This window comes from Danio rerio, chromosome 12 (genome assembly GCF_052040795.2).
Source record: "Danio rerio strain M-AB ecotype USA chromosome 12, GRCz13ab, whole genome shotgun sequence".
Lineage (NCBI taxonomy): Eukaryota > Metazoa > Chordata > Actinopteri > Cypriniformes > Danionidae > Danio > Danio rerio.
The window spans coordinates 505,001-531,075 of NC_141032.1; the positions used below are offsets into that span (position 1 = coordinate 505,001).

Below are 26,075 nucleotides of genomic sequence, written 5' to 3' on the forward strand. Positions count from 1 at the left end.
GGAGATATCAAAACTGTCATGCGGGGATGGGTTTTGAGGACGGGGTTATCAAAATATGCACGCTATTAAATGTGAGCGGTGAATCCAGTTTGCAGGGATTATGCCGTGCCGTCTGTGATGCCCTGTGAAGCACACAATCTGTTGCATGCATTGGGGATCGATTCCACTTCACTCTTCACAATAGTGGAGGGACTCTCTTTTAATATATGTGAGCTTAACAGGCTGTGTGTGTGTGTGTGTGTGTGTGTGTGTGTGTGTGTGTGTGTGTGTGTGTGTGTGTGTGTGTGTGTGGGGTGATGTAGAGTGCAGATGTTCTTTGTTTACACGCTGTACTGTACGTCTTTCACTCTTCAGAAAGGAATCAATAGCGGAATCGTGAATCATGAGGGTGTTTGAAGAGCGCAGATTAATATAGTGTGATATTTGTGGAGAAGAAGATGGAGAAATGGATGCATGAACAGATCAGACAGACAAAAGAGACAGAGATGTGGATGTATGGATGGATAGAATGGATGATGGTTGGACAAATGAATGGAGATGGATGATGATGCTAGATAGATGGAAAGATGGATGGAGAAGGAGAGATAGATATGAATGGAAGAAATAGATGGAGATGGATGATGATAAATAGATGGATAAATATGTGGATAGATGGATGATAGATGGATGGATGGAGATGATGGATGAATGAATGGATGAAGAGGATGGATGGATGGATGGATGGATGGATGGATGGATGGATGGACAGGCAGATGGATGGATGGAAAGATGGCCGGATGGATGGATGGATGGATGGATATAAATAAAGGGGTAGGTGGATGGATGGATGGATGGATGGATGGATGGATGGACAGGCAGATGGATGGATGGAAAGATGGCCGGATGAATGGATGGATGGATGGATATAAATAAGGGGGTAGGTGGATGGATGGATGGATGGATGGACGGATGGATAGATGGATTGAAGGATCGATAGACGGACGGATGGATGGATGGATGGATGGATATAAATAAGGGGGTAGGTGGATGGATGGATGGATGGATGGATGGATGGACAGGCGGATGGATGCATGGATGGATGGAAAGATGGCCGGATGGATGGATGGATGGATATAAATAAGGGGGTAGGTGGATGGATGGATGCATGGATGGACGGATGGATAGATGGATTGAAGGATCGATAGACGGACGGATGGACGGACGGATGGACGGACGGATGGACGGACGGACGGATGGATGGATGGAGGGATTGAAGGATCGATGGACGGATGGATGGATGGATGGATGGATGGATGGATGGATGGATAGACCAACGGATGGATGGACAGAAAGATGGATGGATGGACAGATAGCTGGATTGGATGGATGGATGAACAGATGGATGGATGGATGGGCTGAAGGATGGATGGACGGACAGACCAACGGATGGATGGACAGAAAGATGGATGGATGGACAAATAGTTGAATGGATGGACAGATAGATGGATAGATGGATGGATGGATGGACAGAAAGATGGATGGATGGACAGATAGATGGATAGATGGACGGACGGATGGATGGATGAATGAATAGATGAATGGATGGATGGATAGATACAGATATCTGAGTGTTCCGCTGCAGCTCTTCCTCATGCCTGTGTTTTGACCTTTGACCTCTGTGTGAGTGTGTGTGCGCATGTGTACAGTGTGTGTTTGTATGTGTGTATACAGTATGTGCGTGTGTGAGGGACTGCTCCTGACAGCTCATTCATCATCTCGGTCTCGTCTCGTCTGCCACCAGTGTGTTCTGCTTTGTTAATTAAAAATGTAAAACTCTAATCATCCTCTGCCGTTTCCTCCACAACACGCGTCTGCATGCTCTCCCACTGCACACCGCATTCATTTCAGATCAACTAAACTGGCCGTAGTGTATGAGTGTGTGTGTATGAGTGTGTATGGGTGTTTCCAGTAATGGGTTGCGGCTGGAATGGCATCCACTGCGTAAGACATGCTGGAATAGTTGGTGGTTCATTCTGCTGTGGTAACCTCAGATGAATAAAGAGATGAATATGAATGAGTGTGAGCTTGTTTGTGTGTGTGTGTGTGTGTGTGTGTGTGTGTGTGTGTGTGTGTGTGTGTTATCTGATTGTATGGGGGCTCATATATCTGCAGTATCTCCACATTCTCTCTCTGTCTGTGCTGCTGAACTGCTCATGGCTGATTGTGTGGATATTTTGGCGTGGATAAACTCCAGCCGTGTGTCTGCACTCGTGCTCGTGATCGGGGTTTGATACAGAGAAATATCCCACAGTAAAACTCAGAGATCTCCAGCTGCGTATAAACACACAGTCAGAACGTGAAGACGGGGTTAATCCCTCATATCTGAGCAGCAGTAATACAGCACACACTAACATCACACAACACGCTTTGTGTTTACTTTCCCAATTAAAGTGATGAATATACCAGAGGACAATTACTAATAAAGTTATCAGACGAGTCCGCAGGCAAAATAATCTGCCAGTGTGGTCAAAATAGTCTCATAGAAAATGCTTCTTGATTTTTAGATATTTGGAATAGAAACAGGACAGAGACTAAATCAGAAAAGCATTTGAAAAAAGCATATGAAGCATGTTAAAGCAGCCTTCACATGGTTAAAACCCCTACACAGTGACAGAAATGATGAATCTGAGAGTTTTGCTCCTGCAGGACATTTAATGTAAACGTGACAGGAATCTCATCTCTTCCCACAATTCCTCCTCAAACCTGTATTTTTTCTCTCTCGAGCTCCAGAAGAAAACACAAAAGCCCTGAAGTGAGTCCTTGACTTAGAAATAATGAGTTCACCAGCTCAGAAGTTTGCAGAGAAATCTCTTTCTTCCGGCACCGAAAAAACAGAAGAAATCTCTCAGATGAAGTTGAGACACTGATGTGTCTTTATTTATTTATATATATATGTGTTATGCATCCCGTGACTCGATATATATCTGGGTCACGGCTCTCGACCTCAGGTGATGTTTAGCGAAGGCTGAACTCATTAAAGGAAGCTCTTTGATTTCAGAGTTGCTGCTGTGATTATACATCAGCTCTGTTTCTATGCACTGATTTAAATGAACACTATGGATTATCGCAGGAAAAATGGAAGATTAATGAAAATTAATTTCCATTAAATGGAAATGCCAAGATGTGAATAGATTTTTTAAGAAATCTCTGCGCACAACTGAGGTTTTTATTGAATTTTTATCCAAAAAATGCACATAAACTATGATATAAATAAATGTTCCGAATAAATTCAAAGATCAGCAAGGTCATGAGATGCTCATTAGTTTTAGCAGGTTAAAATGGGGTGCATCAACCATACTACGGTAAAGTGTATTATACTGTACTGTATAAACTGCTGTGTCGTCTTTGTTAATGAATGCTTCAGCACACTGTAACATACTATAGTGACCTGATGAACTAATAAGTACTGTAGTGGTTTTTACTACAGTAAACTACAGTGTCGGGTTATTTGTCAATATTAATATAGTTGTTTTGTTACCATAGCAACTGTAGAATCACCACAACAGATCAATTACTATAGCTGTTGTGTTACCATAGCAACTGTAGAATCACCACGACAGATTAATTACTATAGCTGTTGTGTTACCATAGCAACTGTAGAATCACCACAACAGATCAGTTACTCTAGTTGTTGTGTTACCATAGCAACTGTGGAATCACCACCACAGATCAATTGCTATAGTTGTTGTGTTACCATAGCGACTGTAGAATCACCACCACATGTTAATTACTATAGTTTTGTTACCATAGCAACTGTATAATTACCACAACAGATCAGTTACGATAGTTGCTGTTACCATAGCAACTGTATTATCACGCAACAGATCAATTACTATAATTGCTGTTAGCATAGCAACTGTAGAATCACCACGACAGATCAATTACTATAGTAGTTGTGTTACCATAGCAACTGTAGAATCCCCACAACAGATCAGTTACTCTAGTTGTTGTGTTACCATAGCAACTGTGGAATCACCACCACAGGTTAATTACTATAGTAGTTGTGTTACCATAGCAACTGTAGAATCACCACAACAGGTCAGTTACTGCAGTTGATGTGTTACCATAGCAACTATAGAATCACAACAAAAAATCAGTTACTAATGTTGTTCTTACCATAGCAACTGTAGAATCACCACAACGGATCAGTTACCATAGTTGCTGTTACCATAGTGACTGTATTATCACTGCAACGGATCAGTTACTATAATTGCTGTTACCATAGCAACTGTAGTATCACCACAAGAGATCAATTACTATAGTAGTTGTGTTACCATAGCGACTGCATTATCACCACAACAACTGTAGAATCAGTAGTTCACTCGACTAAGGGGAAAATAGGAGGGAAAATGCCCATTAAAAAAACTGTCTAGAGTTACAAACATATAAAAAATACAAATAATATAATTGCCACATCAAACAGCATGATGGGCTGCTTTTTCTGATTGTAAAACAATGAAAGTGAATGAGAAGACAAATTCTCTCTTGATTTAAATAATTTAAGGTATTTAGACTAGAAACAAAACAAAAGCACTAAGTAGCTCAGTGCATTTTTTGCACACATGAAAGAATGAGGATAATAATAAGGTTAATAAGCAGGCTACTGTAGTATGTTTGTCGTGTGTGAATGTTCAGAGTGACTTTAAGAGGTGTGCCGTGTGATGTGAGGCGTGTGCTGAATCCTGTGCTGCGGCTGCAGGTTGAGAAGCGGTAAATTAAAGGTCTCCGGCAATCAGAGTTTCTGTGCTGCAGTGAAATAGAGACGCAGATGCCCACATCTCTAGCTCTGGCTCCGGGTGAAGGTTCAAGACACTTCTCCACCTCCTGACTGATTTGACTGCTGGTTTTAATATATGATGACTCTGTCAGTGGCCGGTTCCTGTGAGATCAATGACGGCGGCGTCTCTTTGTTTCTGCTTTATCTGTTCCCCATCCAAACCCTCCAGCATCCGCTCTTGATCTTGACCCACATACCGTCGCTTTTGTCACTAGTTTCAGACGAGCTGCTTCGGCAGCAGCCGATTTGAAGAGCGGATTGAACCTCAGAAATGAAGGCAAGTTTTATGTACATTACGCACATCACTGGCTTTTACATATATTCATGTGCAGCCGCGGAGGGATTTACACCAGCGCCGCCATCTCATTAGAATGCGAGTCAAAAATAGTTTCAATTAAAATGAGTTCTGACACATTTCGACAACTGTCTGACATGCTCTCGCGAATTTGTGAAATGCGTTTTTGCTGGGCCTAAAGTAATTATTAATGAACACAATCAGGGGTGTCTGGCTGTCAACAGATTTTGCGAGACTAATGAATGTTTAATTTAAAAAGTGCCGTAGAGTCAATACATTTGAATTGTTCTCTGATATCTACACAGTGGTATGAGGCATAGGTAAATTAAAGAATTAGAGCCATTCGACAAATCAGAGCAGATTATGGCCACACAGACCAATCAGAGCAGAGTAACAGAAGAGCCATCTAACCAATCAGAGCATAGTAAAGCCATCTGACCAATCAGAGCAGAGTAGATCCATCCGACCAATCAGAGCCGAGTATAGTCATCTAACCAATAAGAGCAGAGTAGAGCCATCCAACTCATCTGAGCAGAGTAGAGCCATCTGACCAATTAGAGCAGACTATGGCCACACAGACCAATCAGAGCAGAGAAACAGAAGAGCCATCAGACTAATCAGAGCATAGTGTAAAGCCATCTGACCTATCAGAGCAGAGTAGATCCTTCCGTCCAATCAGACCAGAGTATAATCATCTAACTAATCAGAGCAGAGCCATTCGACCAATCAGAGCAGACTATGGCCACACAGACCAATCAGAGCAGAGTAATTGAAGAGCCATCAGACCAATTAGAGTATAGTAAAGCCATCTGACCAATCAGAACAGAGTAGATCCATTTGACCAATCAGAGCAGAGTAATTGAAGAGCCATCAGACCAATCAGAGTATAGTAGAGCCATTTGATCAATCAAAGCAGAGTAGAGCCATCCGACCAATCAGAGCAGAGTAGATCCATCTGACCCATCTGAGCAGAGTATAGTCATCTAACCTATCAGAGAAAAGTAGAGCCATTCGACCAATCAGAGTAGACTATGGCCACACAGACCAATCAGAACAGAGCATGAGCAGAGCCTTCTAACCAATCAGAACATAGTAATGCCATCCGACCACAATCAGTGTATAATAGAGCCATCAAACCAGTCAAAGCAGATCATGGCCACTTAGACCAATCAGAACAGAGTTAGGGCAAAGCGGAGCCATCTGACCAATCAGAACAGACTATGGCCAATCAGACCAATCAGAGTAGAATAAAGCCATTCAACCATTCAGATCATAGTAAATCCATCAAACCAGAAGAGTACGGGCCGTTGATCAGACCAATCAGAGTAGAGTAAAGCCACCAGACCATGAATATTAATGAGCTCTGCTATGATGCTCCATGTCAGTGCCTGCTCTCTTTCTTTCTCTTTCACACACACACACACACACACACACACACACACACACACACACACATTCACACACACTACTCAGACAAACACTCAGGAACTCTCACTCCACCATGCAGACACACACGCACACACTCACAAACACACAGCGCGTTGTACTCTGAAATAAACACATGCAAATTAATCATAGTTATCATAAATATTATATTAAACTCAACAAAAGGCCCCAACAGAGATGTATTGTGTTGTATATCTTCGACGTGTGTGTGTGTGTGTGTGTGTGTGTGTGTGTGTCCTCATCACCCCTCTCTCTCTCTCAGTCCATCCACCGCTGCTCTCCATCTCTGTTATCATGCATTATTTATCTGCTCCGGCCGCTGTCTAATCTGCAGTGACACACATGGAGTTTATAGGTTTGCCAAAGGCTAATAGTGAGCTGTTTAACACTCGTATTCATGAGACGCTCAAAGCCCAACAGAGTCATGACTTCATTGTGGATTTACACCTTCATTCAGCACAAACAGACAGAGAGCAAGACACCGCACACACACACACACACACACACACACACACACACACACACACACACACTCTTTTATAGCTCACGTTATAACGATCTTCGTCAAATCAGCATGTGATCTGCATAACTTTACTATCAGGATTTGAGCATCTTTGTTAGAATAACTCATTGTATCCTCATGAGGGAGATGTTCAGTAAAACGTTTGTTGATGTTTAATGGAGCCCATATATTTGATGTGTGCAATAAATTGAATTTTTATTAGTTTTAATCAGCGACGCTGAGGAAATTGTGCTCGTGGGGGCGAACACCATTGCAATTCCAATTTACTTTAAACATGCCTTATTTTCTTCTGTACTGCAGACTCTGGGATGAATTCAGCTGAACAGAAGCATCAAGATTAACACTGTTAAGATCCTGAGGGAGATGTTTAAGTGCCGGTATTATAGTTTCTCAGATATCACCCTTCATGTGCGGTGTAATGTGGCTGTTTGAGAATATAAAGAGATCAACAATAAATGCAGGTTTCCACTAAAAGAAAGAAGCTATTCTGAATTGCCTGAAAAACATGTGTATGAAGTCAGTCTGTGGTTTTATTGGCTGCCTGTGAATAATATCAAAGCCTCAAACACTATAGTTGTGGGTGAAACTGAACAGAGCTGAAATTTTGATGTGTTTATGAGCTTTTGATTGGACCAACCACAACATACTGAGTACCTGAAACAGTGAGATAAATGTAGAGCCCTCCGACCAATCAGAGCAGAACCATCTGACCAATCAGAGCAGAGTAGAGCCATCTGACCAATCAGAGCAGAGTAGAGCCTTCCGATCAATCAGAGTAGGCCATTTGAACAATCGAACCAGAGTATAGGCCGCCGGACCAATCAGTGCAAAATAAAGCCATCTGACCTCACAGAGCAGAGCAATCAAGCCAATCACATCAAAGCATAGTCATCTGACCAATCAAAGCAGACCATAGCGACCTGACCAGTCAGTGTGGAGCATTCAAACCAATCAAAGCAGACCATAGCCATCTGACCAATCAGTGTAAAGTCACCCTACCAGTCAATGCAAAGTAAAGCCATACAACCAGAGCATAGTCAAGCCATCTGACCAATCGGAGCTGAGTAGCAAAGCCATCTGGCCAATGAGAGCAAAGTAAAGCCATCTGACCAATGAGAGCAAGGTAACGCCATCTGACCAATCGATGCACAGACATCTGAGCAATCAGAGCAGAGTAAGAGCAACTGGCCAATGAGAGCAAAATAAAGCCATCTGACGAATGAGAGCAAATTAAAGCCATCTGACCAATCGATGCAGAGACATCTGACCAATCAGAGTAGAGAAATAGCAGAGCCAGCTGGCCAATGAGAGCAAAGTAAAGCCATTTGATCAATGAGAGCAAAGTAAAGTCATCTGACCAATCGATGCAGAGACATCTGACCAATCAGAGTAGAGTAAGAGCCGAGACATCTGACCAATCCGAGTGGAGTAAGAGCACAGCCATCTGGCCTATGAGAGCAAAGTAAAGCCATCTGACCAATCAGAGTAGAGTAAGAGCAGAGACATCTGACCAATCAGAGTAGAATAAGAGCAAAGACATCTGACCAATGAGAGCAGAGCAGAGACATCTGACCAATCCGAGTGGAGTAAGAGCACAGCCATCTGGCCTATGAGAGCAAAGTAAAGCCATCTGACCAATCAGAGTAGAGTAAGAGCAGAGACATCTGACCAATCAGAGTAGAATAAGAGCAAAGACATCTGACCAATCCGAGTAGAGCAAGAGCACAGCCATCTGGCCTATGAGAGCAAAGTAAAGCCATATAACCAATCAGAGCAGACCACAGCTGATCAGACCAGTCAGAGCAGAGCTTAAACAAAACAGAGTCATCTGACCAATCAGAGCAAAGTAAAGCCATCTGACCAATGAGAGCAAAGTAAAGCCATCTGACCAATCGATGCACAGACATCTGAGCAATCAGAGCAGAGAAATAGCAGAGCAATCTGGCCAATGAGAGCAAAGTAAAGCCATTTGACCAATGTGAGCAAAGTAAAGTCATCTGACCAATCGATGCAGAGACATCTGACCAATCAGAGTAGAGTAAGAGCAGAGACATCTGACCAATGAGAGCAGAGCAGAGACATCTGGCCAATCCGAGTGGAGTAAGAGCACAGCCATCTGGCCTATGAGAGCAAAGTAAAGCCATCTGACCAATCAGAGCAGACCACAGCTGATCAGACCAGTCAGAGCAGAGCTTAAACAAAGCAGAGTCATCTGACCAATCAGAGCAAAGTAAAGCCATCCAACCAATCAGGGAAGTATAAAACCATCAAATCAGAGCTAAATTAAGCCAACCGAGCATAGCTATCCGACCAATCAGATCAGATTATGCTCTGCTGAAGGCAGAGTTTAGATCACTGAAGCAAGTGTTTCAGTCTCAGTGAGGAAAGAGCTGAAGCTGTGGTGGATATTATGAGGAAATGACAGTGTTTCTGACCTCGTGAAGCTGCTGAGGAGAGCAACAAAACAGTGTTAGCAACCTTTAAACAGCAGCAGCAGCACTTAAAGCAGCGCAGACACACACATGCAGAAGTAATTCTCTCCATCATCTTCACATCTCCAGCTAGTTTTCAGTGTGAAAGCATTGAGTCTGGCTGTCAGTGAACTGTGCCTATTTACCAAATCAAACTATAGCCCAGATACGTCAGACTGAAATACTGCCTTTTGTGGCACAGGGCTCTTTTGAGAATGAGTTTCTGTCAGCATTGAACTGAGACGCTTCAGAAGTAGCCTCCAAATACGACACACGCCAGTTATGTGGAGCTCTGAAACACTCTAGATAACATACATTAAGTATTATTATTAATTTAGATATTTTTGAAAACTAAAATGACAGTTTCTCATTAATTTATATTTTAAAAAATGAAGTAGAAAAGGTAAAATATGTTATGAGAGTTAAATTTGTTGTTTTCAACTTCATCGTCTCCATGCTGCAAAAAACATATGATTACTTACATAGAGTTTTTGTGTTGTTTTTAGTCAAATATCTCCTAATTTCTTGTGTTGTTTTCATAAATAATGAGTCAAAATTGAGTGATCTCTTTTCTTAAAACAAGCAAAATAATCTGCAGTGGGGTGAACAAAATCCTGTTTTTTATTTTGACATAAGACTATTTAACTTACCCCATTAGCAGAATATTGACAGAGAATTTTATCAGACCAATCAGAGCAGAGTAAAGCCATCCAACCAATCAGAGCATAGCAAAGTCATTAGACCAATCAGAGGTTTGTAAAACCATCTGACGAATCAGAGCTGAATATGTGCTCTTCATCCGACCACCCAGAGCAGAAAAGAGGCACCACACCAATCAGAACAGAGTAAAGCCACACAACCAATAAGAAAAGAGTAAATCCATCTAACCAATCAGAGCATAATGCAATCAGAACAAATCAGAGCATAGTGATGCCATCAGACCAATCAGAGCATAGTGATGCCATCAGACCAATCAGATTAAAGTAAAGCCGTCAAGCCAATCAGAGCTTAGTGAAGCATCTAACCAATCAGAGCTTAGTAATGCCATCGGAAAAATCAGAGCATAGTAATGCAATCAGACCAATCAGAGCATAGTTATGCAATCAGACCAATCAGATTAAAGTAAAGCCATCTGACCAATCAGAGCATAGTAATTCCATCTGACCAATCAGAGCATAGTAATGCCATCTGACCAATCAGAGCATAGTAATGCCATCTGACCAATCAGAGCATAGTAAAGCCATCTGACTAATCAGAGCATAGTAATGCCATCTGACCAATCAGAGCATAGTAAAGCCATCTGACCAATCAGAGCATAGTAATGCCATCTGACCAATCAGAGCATAGTAATGCTATCTAACCAATCAGAGCATAGTTATGGCATCTGACTAATCAGAGCATAGTAATGCCATCAGACCAATTAGAGCATAGTAAATCAATCACACAACATCTGACCAACCAGAGCAGAGCATATTTACAGACCAATCAGAGCAAAGTAAAGCCATCCAACCAATCAGAGTAGAGTGAATCTATCAGACCAATTAGAGCAGAGTAAATTTACCGACCAATCAAAGCAGAGAAAAACTATTCGACCAATCAGAGAAGAGTATGTGCCTTTCATCCAAACAATCAGAGCAGAGTAAAGCCATCAGACCAATCAGAGCAGAGTATAGTCATCCAACAAGCAAAAGCGATATTTGATAATAGTATGCTGTCTATATATTATAATACACGATACTGCAATGTCTACTGACACTTTCGATCAGTTTAAACTGAACAGTGAAGTATTCCCGTCTTCATGCTCGCTGCTGCTCTGATGCATCATGGCACACATGCGTTTCCCTGTGATTTTCATTACATTCAGCGATTCGATGCACCTTCATACAGCAAGTCCTTTCTCTCCTGCTGGGATAATCTCAGAGGAGTGATTGGTGAGTGTGTTCAGCCACCTGTGGCCCACTGTAATGCAGGAAAGAGCCCGAATCCTCCACAGAGCACAGCTTCATCCATGCAGACTTAACTCTTTCACCGAGACGCTTAAAGGACATCTATTATGCAGAAGTGACTTTAATAAGAGGTTGTGTGTCAGCAGTGTGTGTGTGTGTGTGTCAGCAGTGTGTGTGTATCTCCAGCAGCCTCTAATGCTCAGCAGTACTGAACTGTGTTTGTTCTAATCAGACTTGATGCAGACACACTTTGATTGACATTCTCTCTTTATACATGTCATCAGAGGGGGAAAGCCCCGCCCACCAGTGCCCATCATCTCTCCATCTCATTAGCATGTCCAGCAGGCCTGAGTGAGAAGCAGCCGTCTGTCCATTAGCCATTAGAGTGTTCGAGCTGCTGAAGATGATGTCAGCATAGACTAAGAGGATTATAGATGTGGAGTTTTAGATGAAGCACAATCAAACTCAAGTAAAAGTATCAATACTTGCTAAAAACTGCAGTGCAAATACACTGAAAAATAAATATCCATACATTCGTTTTCAGTATTTTTGGATTCCTGTTTTTTATTTATTAAGTATTTTTGGGAATTGCATTCAAATCATGTAGAGTATGTAATGTAATATAATAAAATCTACATTTATTGTTTTATTATTTTGATAAACTTTTATACATAAATAATCTTATTTATTTATTTGTTTAATTGTTTGTTTGTTTGTTATATTCTTCATTTATTCATTATTTTGTTTATTAATTTATTTAGTTCATTTATTCATTTTATTTTATTTTTTATTTTACTTTATTTTATTTTATTTTTTATTTTACCTTATTTTATTTATTATTGTATTGTATTCTTTTATTTTATTTTACTGTTTATTTTGTTTTATTATTTTATTTTAATTATTTATTTTATTGTATTTTATTTATTTATTTATTTATTTATTTTTATTGTATTCTTTTATTTTATTTTAATAAATTTTATTTTATTTTATTATCTTATTTTATTTTTATATTTTTATATTATTTTATTTTATTTTATTTCATTTTATTTTATTATTTTATTGTATTGTATTTTATTTAAATTTAGTGAATTTTTTATGTTATTTTAGTTTATTTTATTTTGTTTATATTTTCCTTTTTCTTAGTACCTTATTTATCAGGGGTCGCAACAGCGGTATGAACCTTCAACTATTCTGTTTTACACAGCGGAAGCTCTTCCAGCTCCAACCCAGTACCTGGAAGAAACCCACACTATCATAGGGAGAACATGCAAACTCCACACAGAAACACCAACTGACCCAGCCGGGACTCGAACCAGAGACCTTCTTGCTGTGAGGCCACACTGATAACCACTGAGCCACCATGACACCCCCTACAATATAAGTTAAATTTTTATGTCTATGCTGAAAAAGTGCATCCAACAGCAAAGAAGATAAAACACACACACACACACACACACACACACACACTCATAAATCATATTCAGATCAGTAAGCTGAAGTGGTGTGGTCTACATGACAGCCCTCAGTGACGCTGCATCTGCTTGTGTTCTCGCAGTGGTCTTGTCACTGTTCCTCCGCCGTCCTGCAGGATTGATCAATGGTGTGTTCATTATGATGAGCTGCAGTGATGATGATGATGAAGATGATGATGATGACGAGGAGCTCCAGAGTCTCCATTATTGTCAAAGTTAACGAGTAAATAATGCACTGCTGCCTTCAGGGGACTCGCTTAATACACACACTGCAATTACACAGCGTGTGCTTCTGATGGAAACTCACTGAGGATAGTGTGTGTGTGTGTGCGCGCGTGTGTGTGTGCGCGTGTGTGTGTGTGAGTGTGTGTGTGTGTGTGTGTGTGTGTGTTATGAGGCTTGTGCAGGAGTGTGTATGCGCGCTCTGCTCTTGACCTGGAGGTGAAGTGAAGGACATCTGAGAGCAGGTGCAGTGACGGCAGCAACACACACACATACACATCAAGACAACACTAAACACACACACACACGCACACACACACACACACATACACATACAAACACATCAGGACAAAACTACACTGATGAAGGACACGCTGGGGTGTGTGCGTGTGCGTGTGTGTTTGTGTGGGTGTATGTGCGTGTGTGTCTATGTGTTTGTGCAAGTGAGTTTGTTTGTTTGAGGCAGTCTGTGTGTAAGAGTGTGTATAAGAGAGAGAGTGTGTGTGTTGTGTGTATGTGTGTGCATGAATGTGTGTGCGTGTGTGCTCGTGTGTGTGCATACTGTATGTTTATGTGTTCATGTTTGCATGTGTCTGTGTGCATGTATGTGTGTTTATAATAAGTCAGTGGCTAGTGTGTGTGCGTGTGTGCGTGTGTGTGTGTGTGTGTGTGTGTGTGCGCGTGCGTGCGTGTGTGCGTGCGTGTGTGTGTGTGTGTGTGTGAGTGAGTGATTTCCCGGGGGTCAGGTAAAGCAGTAATCTAACAGCACACTGGTCTCTGTGATGTTCTACCGGCCTCAGATTTATCAGTCTAATGATGGTGAATCTCTCTCACACACACACGTACACACACACACTTCAGTATCAGCTGCAGATCAGGAGAGAAACTGCCTGCAGATCCACATTCATAAATCAGCAGAGCTCAAACTGATCTCAGAACAGCACACAGGTGTGAGTCTTCTTACGCGTTCAGGGAGTGTAATAGTTATGAAACAACTGGCAACGCACAGACACCTCCATCATGATTGATTTAATTGATTAATTATTAATATATATATATATATATATATATATATATATATATATATATATATATATATATGTATATATGTATATACATACTGTAGATATATATTGTAGATATATAGTGTAAATATGTACTGTAGATATATAGTGTAGATATATTAATATCATAGTGTAGATATATATATATATATATATATATATATATATATATATATATATATATATATATATATATATATATATATATATATATATGAATAGATATATAGTGTAGATAAATAGTTTACATATGTATTGTAGAAATATGGTGTAGATATTTACAGTAGATATATAATTGTTGCTATATAATGTAAATATACACTGTAGATATATAGTGTAGATATAACATTTAGATATATAGTATACATATATACTGTATATATATTGTAGATATACATTGTATAGATATATAGTGTACATATATTCTATAGATATATATTGTAGATATACAGTGTAGATATATAGTATACATATATACTGTAGATATATATTGTAGATATACAGTGTAGATATATAGCATAAAAATATACTGTAGATATATATTGTAGATATACAGTGTAGATATATAGCATAAAAATATACTGTAGATATATATGGTAGGTATACAGTGTAGATGTATAGTGTACATATATACCGAAATTATATATTGTAGATATACATTGCACATATATAGTGTAAATATACTGTAGATATATATTGTAGATATACAGCGTAAGTATATAGCGTAAATATATACTGTAGATATATATTGAGATATACAGTGTAGATATATAGTGTACATATATACTGTAGATATATATTGTAGATATACAGTGTATATATATAGTGTTAATATGTACTGTAGATGTATATCGTAGATATACAGTGTAGATGATGTATAGTGTAAATATGTACTGTAGATATATAGTGTAGATATATTGTAATTATAGTGTCATATAAATAGCGTAGATATATAGTGTACAGATATACAGTAGCTATACTGTAGATATATACTGTAGATCTGGCACTCTGTGTTTTTCTGCCCTTGAGTGGAGCACGGTGAGGTTTCTTTAATTCTCCAGAGACTCTCTCTGATTCTGGTCAGTAATATCGATCAGTGAGCCTCACACACACACACACACACATAAATCTGACGCAAATGAAGCGCGTCCTTCCAGAGCGACTAACCTGTGATAAAGCACTGTCCACCATTTGACCCGCCTGAAAACTGCAGCTCACACACTCTCAGAGCAATCAGACACGGCGTACTGATAAAACACACACACACACACACACACACACACACACACACACACACACACACCTTGGATTAGATAAAATGTCATATTTGTCAAAACTTTGCAAAAATTCCAGTTTACATTTGTCCAACCACTAGAATTACGGAATGTAGACACACACAGACACCATGCAAACTCCACACAGAAATGCCAACTGGCCCAGCCGGGACTCAAACCAGCGACCTTCTTGCTGTAAGGCAACAGTGTGACCCCACTCTCCCATTAGTATCAGGATGTAGACTTGGATCTGCAAACTGAGACTGCACATCTCAGAGATGCAATGTCAGACACAATGGAGCTGGTGACGTCACTATGAGGGGCGGGGTTAGGGGCGGGGTTAGGGCTGGATATTGAAAGCATTGCATGCTGCTCTGATTGCATCTGCACTGAGCCACTGTGCAACCTTTCCCAAAGAAATGAACGCAACAAGCAAAGTTTTGACCACTGGAGGACCTGTGTTAAAAGCAGTGATGCTTTGAGAGTTTTGCAAATTGATTTCAGGATTCTGAAATTTGTGGCGAATCGATTGTTAAGAAACGAACAATAAATCTGTTTTGTTTAAATTCACAAACATTATTGACTATATTCACCTGGAAATGGATAAACATATTGATTGTGTAACGGGGGTGTGCTCACACACATCTAGATTATTATAAGTTCAAGTTCATTTATTTATAGAGCACACACAAACAAGACTGACCAAAGTGCTGTACACAAGTCAGAGTCAAATAAGACATAAAAATAAGCCAAGAGAAACAACTGAAATGTCAAAATGAAGCGGTAGAAATGACTATAAATCACATTAAAAAGCCCAGCTAAACAAGTACGTTTTAGTGATTTAAATATGGATAGATGTGGAGCTGTTCTAATCTCAAGAAGCAAAGTGTTCCATAACCCCAGACCCGCCACAGAGAAAGCTCTGTACATTTCAGGCTGAACGGAGGAACTAAAGGAAGATTTTAATCACTTGATCTAAGAGATCTTACGGGAGTGTTAAAATGCAGCAGCTCTGAGAGGTAGGTTGGGGCTAGATTGTGAAGTGATTTAAATACAGTAAAAGCACTTTAAAATCAATTCTGAATTGGATGGGCAGCCGATGCAGGCCCCTTAGAAGAGGAGTAATGTGGTCATGTTTCATACTACCATTTGTAGGGATGGTATACAGTTTAACCCAAAGAATGACCAGTCAGTCGGATGAAGAAGAGCCGGAGTCAGAGATTTAAATAAATTAATCAAGTTTACTGAAGATAGTTTGCCGTTTCATTAGCAGAAGCCAGCTTCAACACTCGCAATGAGTTCCGCTCTGCTTACAATCACAAATCAATAACAATTATACCCTCACATCACGTCATTAACTGCGTCACACATACAGGTGTTCTAGTGTGATTGGTTGAAACTCAGATAGACTAGGAACATTTCCACGTGGGGTTTGTGCGTATATTCTGAACAATATCTTAAGCAAAAACGTCCGACATTCACTAGACTGATTAGAGCTGACTCCAGACCTGTGAAACGGATCCACAATCAAATAGAACACACACACTTAAACTACAATCTGTTTTTTCTCCAAGGCTGAGTGTACTGTCAGCCGCCTTTATCAAAACTGGTTGAAAACTGGTATAATCTACATTCAGGCAGTTATATTCTTACTATACAAAGTCTATCTTGAATAAAAAGTAGAATCACTTTAAAAGAATTAACCGTAAAAATAGCAAAATCACTTTAGACATTTTAGACAGCATTAACTCATAGAAATAACAACAGAAACAGATGCTTCAGTCCTCAGTTCCACTCAAGATCTCCGTGACCTCTGACCTAGTTTGTTGGCTCCTGAAAAAGTTACACAGACAGGCAAATGCCCTGAACATTCTTACATAAAGCAGTGTGTTTAACTTATTCATTACTTAAAATCATTTCAAAGTTAAATACTCATTCAAGTAATCTAAATTATATTTAATAAAAATAATGAGAAACAGGAGATGCATGGTCACCTGGACACAATAACTGCTGCACAGCGTTGGCACCTTCCGGTGTCCCCAACAGCGCATCTTATTTTAATGCATCACTCCGCTTACAACATCATATAACATGATTATTCAAACTTCACTTTACCTAGACGAACATTAAAGTTCATGACCCGAAATTACTGTATTTAATTCTCCTGCACCATTACCGTAAGTACATTTACAGCCATTACAGTTCAATTATTATTGTCTACTACTGTTTTATCCTAAAATCTTGATTGTTAAATGTACAGCTTATTCTGATATATTATTATTTTTAATTTGTATTATTGTTATTATCTTTTTATTTATTTTTTTATTTATTTTTTATTAATTTTTATTACTACTATTTACAGTGTTTACTATGTTTTTAAATTATATATATGCTATTTTTTATGTAAACTTTATAAATGCTTTGGCAATACATTCGTGACATTTGTCGTGCCAATAAAGCAATAATTGAATTGAACTGAAATGAAACAGAGAGAGCGCGCGAAGAGAAAGTGTGTGTTTGTGTGTGTGTGTGTGTGAGAGAGAGAGGTAGGGAGAGAAAGAGAGAGAGAGAGAGAGAAACAGAGCGAGCGCGCGCAGCACCGGAGAGCAGCGTCTCCTCTCCTCAGAGCACCAGGACTCGCGCACCGGAGAACACCGGATCACCGGAGCGGCTTGGCTGATGATGGAGCGGCGGCGGAGAGCGTCCCTCGCGCTGCTGCTGAATCTGCTGGCTCTGCTCCTCGCCGTGTCCGCGCTCAGCTCCAGCTACTGGTGCGACGGAGAGCGCAAAGTGGTGAAGCCCTTCTGCACCGGCCCGGTGACCGGCAAACAGACGCACTGCATCCGGTACAACAGCTCCAACGCCAACGACAGCCGCCTGGTGCAGTACATCTGGGAGACCGGCGAGGATAAGTTTGTTCTCCGGAAGTTCCACACCGGCATCTGGTTCTCCTGCGAGCAGAACGTCGACCTTGTCGGTGAGAGCGCGGGGTTTACTTCACAAGAACTCCATGCGTTGTTGTTGTTGTTGTTGTTGTTGTTGTTGTTGTTGTTGTTGTTGTTTTAACCCAACATTGGGTCAAACATGAACAAACCCAAATTTCGTCAGATTTTTCAATATTTTTTTAAGCACTAATGTTATTTAACCAACTGTTGAATTGTCTGTATTTGACCCAACTTTGGGTTAAAACAACCGAGTATTGCTTTAGAATGTAGCCTAATATTCCAGCAGTCAGTTCACGATGATGTCAAACCAGTTTCCCTAAATAAAGCTGACATGACTGGCAATTTTTGAAAATTCTGATTTCTGCATCAGCTGAAAGTTAATAAGCTCTAAAAGGTGGGGTTCTTTAACCCAACGTAGAGTTTATAAAAAACGTTGAGTCATTTATTTAACCCAATGGTTGAGTTAAACATATTTGGTGCTTTGTTGGGTTATTTTTAACCTTTATTAGTTTATTTATTAATAACTCAACAGTTGGGTTAAATATGTGGTGCTTTGTTGGGTTATTTTCACCCTTTATTGGGTTATTTATATAATAATGTTGGGTTACAATTTTCAATTTCAACATTCAACTGACTTAACTGACACAGGACAGCTGTATTAATATACTGTTCCTTTTGAGTTATAAAGTTTAAGCTCTAACCCATTAATAATGTTGTTATTTTTTTATCAAATTACCCCTCCGTGTCGTGTTTTTATATCGGTTTCTCCAGCACTGTTAATTATTGATGATACAAACTTTATAGCCGATCTATATTAAAGCACTTTCTCTACATCTCTTTTTTATTTTTTTGGAGGAGGAAATGATACACAAATTTGCAATATCCGGCCGGATTCCCACCTTTAGGACCCAGCGGAGACATTTATTTATTTACACAGTCATAATTATAAAATGAATTGTAGTAAAAGTAATACCGAAATGGAAAAAAATAACATTTAATCAAAATAACCCAATGCATTGGGTTAAAATAACCCATAGTCTGGAAGGACCTATAATAACCTATAGTTGGGTTATATGTTGGGGTATTTTTAACCCAACTATTTTTTCCAGAGTGTGGAGTTTGCATGTTCTCCCCGTGTTGGTGTGGGTTTCCTCCGGGTGCTCCGGTTTCCCCCACAGTCCAAACACATGCACTATAGGGGAACTGATCAACTACACTGGCTGTAGTGTATGGGTGTGTGTATGTGTGTGAATGAGTGTGTATGGGTGTTTCCCAGTAATGGGTTGCAGCTGGAAGGGCATCCGCTATGCAAAACATATGCTGGAACAGTTTGTGTTTCATTTCGCTGTGGCGAACTCCAAAATAGAGACTAAGCCAAGAGCATAGAATCACCAAGAGGTGACACTCTAGTGCAATAGAACAGCAGCATGTTATAAGTCTGTTAAATAAACTATTAAAAGTGCTGATGATTGTGAGAGTAAGTGTTCCACTGTCGTCTTTCAGGTTGTATTTCAGCTTTAATGCGCTTTTTAAATAAATAATTAAAAAACAAAGCAGCTGCTCGCCATCATGACAGCAATAAGATCCAAAGGACGGCCGATCGCTTTCACTCCAAAATGGCGGAATCCAGGGCTGTTGCAATGGAACGTTCTATTGAGTGTCGCCTCTTGGTCATTCTAAGCTCCAAAGGAATGTTTGAAACCTTCGTTGGGTTAAATATTGACAACCCTGAAGTTGTGCTAATTATTTAATTAATTACAATTTGTGGCTTCTTCATGTTTAAACAGCCCAGCACTTTCATTCATTCATTCAGCTTAGTCCATTTATTACTAAGGGGTTGCCACAGCGGAATGAACCGCCAACTATTCCAGCATATGTTTTACACAGCAGATTGCCTTCCAGCTGCAACCCAGTACTGGGAAACACCCATACACTTTTCATCTAAAACTCCACATCTATAATGCTCTTAGTCTATGCTGACATCATCTTCAGCAGCTCAAACACTCTAATGGCGAATGGACAGACGGCTGCTTCTCACTCAGGCCTGCTGGACATGCTAATGAGATGGGCACTAATGGGCGGGGCTTTCCCCTTCTGATGACACGTACAGCAGGAGAATGTCAATCACAGTGTTCCTGCATCAAGTCTGATTAGAACAAACACAGTTCAGAACTGCTGAGCATTAGAGGCTGCTGGAGATACACACACACACACACACACACACACACACACACACTGGGTTTAAACCCTTTATAAAAGTTGTTTCTGTATAAAAGTTGCTCTTTAAATAAGGGAAGCTCAGTATGAGTGTTATTCAGTGTGGTGATGAAGGGAAATGAATCGGTCTGGTGTTGATCTCTGTGTGCTGACAGTGCTTCACTCCTCCATTACAGTGTTAAACTGTGTTTCCTCCGGCAGGTGAGAAGTGCAGGAGCTTCATCACTGTCGCTCCTCCTCACGAGAGAGGTAAGACCTGCAGTTCTGCATCAGTATCTGTGTTTCCATCCAAAGATGCACAGTAGATTTATGTGAAAGTTGCATCAAACATTAGAGAATTAATCAGCGTTTCCATCTGATGAGAAACCAAAGAGAAGAAAATCATCACTTATTCTGGAAACATTTAATTTATTCTCATAATATTTCAACTTTGTTCTGGAAAATTAACTGAATTCTCTCAGTATTATGACTTTAATCTTGTAACTTTACATTTTTGTTTGTTTTTTTAACGTGGCACTAAAACACACTTATAACAAACATGTTTTATTATATCAAAAACTGTCAAGTTGGTTGGAAATATATCTATTTTTCAGCGTGAACATCTACTGAAGGTTGTGTTTTTAATGATTCTCCTTCATGTGATGTAGACGGGTGTTACTGATAGATGATTCAGGCTGTAATTATCATTCATCATGAAATAATGACACCATACTGTAATTCAGCTCTTCCTCAGCACCGTGAATGACGGAGCTGTATGAGAAATAATCATCTTTATAGGGTTTTATATCCCTGGAAATGAAAAGCATGTATGCATATAATCATTGTGCTGTATTATAGTTGTGGAGCATTATATTGAGGAACCGTGTGCTTATGCATTATGATTTGTACAGTGTGTAGGGGATTAATGTACAGTCGGCTCTTATATGGGTCAGTGACGTAAATATAGTCAAACAGGTTTCATACTCATTTATTACAAATGTAATGTATATTTTTGATGCAATGCATTAATAAAAACAATATACTTTTTTTAATATATCCGACCTGCAGGGAAAAAATACAGCATGAAAAATGCACAAAAATTGCATTAAATACTGTTTAAAAATGTCATTGCATTTCATTTTAATTGAAAAGATTTTACACAACGTTGGGTTATAACAGAGTTTTATTAGTGTTAGGATTTTTTTTAAAACCTTTTATGCATTTTCCTTGTTTTTATCACTGCTTGTTAAACTATAAACTTTAATAAAGGTTTATTTTTGATGTAATGCTTCTATGATAAATAAAAGCAATATTTTAATATTTTCTATAATTCTGACATGCAGCAAAAAAAAAAAACTTGAAAAAATGCAACAAAAATTGCATAAACTTCTTAAATGCACTTAAATACAGTTTTTAAAAATTAAATAAAATTTATAACAGAGCAAAAACTGTGAAATATGGGCTGATAAATGTCTCTCAATAATAACTTGTTTACTGAACTGTAGTGAAATCAATATCACGTTTGTAACCTGAATTTTGAAGGGGAAAACAGCACTCTTATTGTGATATTGATTGACTAATAACTCATATAATAATGCTTTTCTTGCTTAGTTTTTGTCTTGTTTCTAGTCCAAATAAATCATGAAGCATTTTTTAAGCAAGTAAAAAAAGACATTGTCTAATAATGGTATTAGTGAGCAGAAAGAAGATTATTTAGCTTACCCTATTGGCAGATTACTTGTTTTAATCGAAAAACTCATTTAATTCATGAAATTTTTACCTTTCATTAATGAAAACAGCACAATACTTTTTGCTTGAAATACTTTTTGTCTCAAAAAGCTTCTTGATTTCAGAGTTTGTAGATAATTGGACTAGAAATGAGGCAAAAACTTTTTTTTTTTAAACTGTAAGAAATTGAGCCCACATGATTGTGGGATATCGAAATATCCATTGACGCTGCTTTCTAAAATCAATCAGATGAAGGTTTCTCAGGAGGCAGAATTCACTAAAGCTAGATTAGGATCCGGACGTGCCTTTAAGCATTTATAACTTTTATAAAGCATCCTTAAAAGAGCACATGAAATCAAAACTAACCATGTGATTTTGTGAGCTCACGTCACTATTTTTACGGTGAGCATTTCATCTGCAAGTCATTGAGAAAAACTAAATTTATCCCGAATATGTGTGCATTAAGCAAAACAGAATCATTATTGTACAACAGAAGTATTTAAGATTGAAATAGTGAGCCGTGCAACATGATTTTTGGTGCATTCACAAGCAAACCTTGTTTTTCTCAGGGGTTTTGTGGCTCTGCATTGTGGCCGAGTGTCTGTACATCCTCCTGCTGGCCACCGGAGGGATTCTCATGTCCATCGAGGTCTGCCATATTGGAAACGTCATCGACGGACTCAAACTGAACGCATTTGCTGCGATATTCACTGTATTATCAGGTAAAGTGTGTGTGTGTGTGTGTGTGTGTGTGTGTGTGTATGTGTATGTGTGTATGATTGTTATGTGATGGACACTTACAACAGAGTTTAGAATCCAATGGTCAGGCAGGCAACGGTCAACAGAGTCAAACTAATGCATTTAGAGAATCCAGAGTCGAGGTCAAAGAACAGCCAAACGGTCAGTACAGGCAGCAAACAGCGTAAACAAACAGACAAGGCAGAGGTCAAGCAAGGCAAAGCAAGAGAATCACGTCGTAATGTACACTAAACACATTAAGTAGACCTGATGTGTGTGTGTGCTGTTTAAATAGTCCTTGAATCAGTCCATGAATAGCTTCAGCTGTGTGTGTGTGTTTGCAATTAGTGAAAAACAGGAACCTGTGTGTGTGTGAGGTGCATGCTGGGAGTTGCAGTTCTTTAATGTGGTGTGTGTGACTGATCAACATGTGCTTGTTTTCTTTCAAATGTCGGTCTCATTTTTCATGAGGAGGTGTTTATAAGACATGAAACATTTGGAATCTTGACATGACACATGAATAAGTCTTTATGCATGCTTATAACAACTGTTATTAAGTGTCATTCGCACAGTTATGTCATTTTAAATGCAATGATGACATTGTTTGACAACTTGATATAAACAAATACGCACAAATACAGTCTTTATCTTTTTTGTGACAACATTACCAAGACGTCAAACCTTGTCATAAATCTGTCATAAACATGATTGTCATGATTCAATTATAAATGTGTCTTGAATTTTTTCTGATCACTTTTTCACTGTATTTGTCATTAAATTGTCTCATCTAAAGTGTCCTTATACTTTGTCAAATCATTTTAAGGGAGCGTCATTAATACTTAATGATATTTCAATGACAAATTCAGCTTGTAGCACTGTAGTAGGTCAGAAATATGTGTTGATGACGCTGTTATAAAATTCTTAACACAACTATAATGCCTCATGACAATCATGTTTATGACAGATTTATGACAAGTTGTGATTTCTTGGTAACGTCATGTTGACAATAACAGATTGTGATGTATTAGTTTATGTCAAGCTGTCATAACAAACATCATCTTTGCGTTTAAGATATCATAACTGAGCGAATGACACTTCAGAACAGTTGTTATAAGCATGCATAAAATCCTTGTCATATCATGATTGTGATGGTTTCAGGACAGCCTTATGAACACCTCTTCAAGTAAAGTGTTACCCAAATGTCACTGAGCTCATTGAGATTTAAACCTATTAGGTCCACAATGACGACACATTCTGCTTGACCGACTAATTTACAAAAATCAAAAGCAGGTCAAGCAAACGCAATCCGAGTTATCGCAATGCTTTCAGAAACGGCAGTGTCGGCAGATTCAGATTGGCTATTGTCTGCTGTGCCGAACGCCTTTACGTTTATGCTCTATTACAGATCCCTTTTCCCTCGATACATCTAAAACATCCGGCTCAAAATCCCATTTAAGCCTCGCAGTATTGGTAAGCCAGTACTCTTGAATGTCATCCAGGCTATTTTTGACAGTTTCACAATTTAAGGGCTTATGTCGACATATGCGTCGGAATTCAATCTGCTTAAATCCTGCTCTGCTTATTTATTTATATATATATATTTTTAGCAGTGACTCTGCAGGTTGTTGACTATGCAAAAATGATTATTTTTATCTTATAATAAATCTAATTTAGACTGATAGTCTTGCCTTAAAATCAATGTTAATAAAACAATTATGATAATGTTGCATTGAACATTATTAAACAAAGTTAATTCTAACAAAGAGGTTGTTTTTATATTTTTTATTATACTAAGTAGCCCTTTATTATGAGATCTCCTTGTTACTATGCTGTAGTAATTACTATTATTATGCATAATTACATGCAACCAACCAAAAACCTAAATCGTAGTCTAACTCTAACCATATAGTAAGTACATGTAATTACATTAGATAAATTAATTGTTACACTGTAACAACGACATATTAAAATAAAGTGTAACATTATTATATTATATTAATAAAGTGTAACATTATTATATTATATTATATTATATTATATTATATTATATTATATTATATTGTATTATATTATATTATATTATATTATATTATATTATATTATATTATATTATATTATATTATATTATATTATATTATATTATATTATATACTTTACATGAGGGATAATGTCCCAGAGGTGTATGAAATCTCAAAAGTAGTAAAGCAAAAGAACAACCTAATCAACTTACAGGATAACAGGGTTGTTGAATTAAAATAAAGACAATAAATGACAATAAACTGAAGGCTTAAATTAGTTTTATGTTTTACAAAATGAAAAAAAAAAACATGACATGGGTGAACATAATCAACCAATGAGTAACCATAGCAACAAAGCAACCAATCAGAAGGAAGCCAAACAAATAGGAAATAAACACTGGAAGTAAACATATGAAAGCACAAAGAATATCATAACTGTTATAGATATCGGCTTTTATTATGTTACTATATTATAATTACTCTTATTTTTTTGTACAGTTTAAATTTGCAACTTTTTACACCGCAGTTAATTTTATCAAAATCAAGAAGTCATCAGGTTGAAGTGGATGAATAAAATCAGCCTGTTATATACTAAACAGCTTTGAAAAAGTAGACTATGCAGGACAATAAACTGAACACAGGCTAAATGAAGAACCAAACAAGGCACAGGTGAACACAATAAACCAATGAAAAACAATAGTAACAAAGCATGCAGTCAGAAAACCAAACATATACAGTAGGAGCTACACACTGGAAGTAAACACAAAGACACAACATATGGGAGCACAAAAAGCGCACAACAATTACAAATATCAGTTTTTTATTGTGTTATGTTTTTAGAACTAGTATGTTATTTTTTGTACTCTTCAAACTTGTCGTATTTGCATCACATTTAATGATATCAAAATCAAAACCTCATCA

The 26,075-nt window shown here is 38.4% G+C and overlaps 1 protein-coding gene across 2 annotated transcripts in view; it reads left to right on the plus strand.

Moving 5' to 3' along the window:
* Positions 1-26,075, plus strand: part of gsg1l2b (gsg1-like 2b) — a 37,671-nt gene that overhangs the window by 615 nt on the left and 10,981 nt on the right. Inside the window, exons 2-4 of one of the 2 annotated variants that reach the window (XM_087275608.1) lie at positions 18,072-18,506; positions 20,893-20,940; positions 22,968-23,120. In XM_087275608.1, coding sequence (XP_087131734.1) covers positions 18,209-18,506; positions 20,893-20,940; positions 22,968-23,120 — 499 coding nt within the window. In that variant the 5' untranslated portion in view covers positions 18,072-18,208. Of the gene's footprint in view, positions 1-18,071; positions 18,507-20,892; positions 20,941-22,967; positions 23,121-26,075 lie in introns of those variants that run through there. The other variant, XM_087275607.1, reaches the window with a different exon arrangement.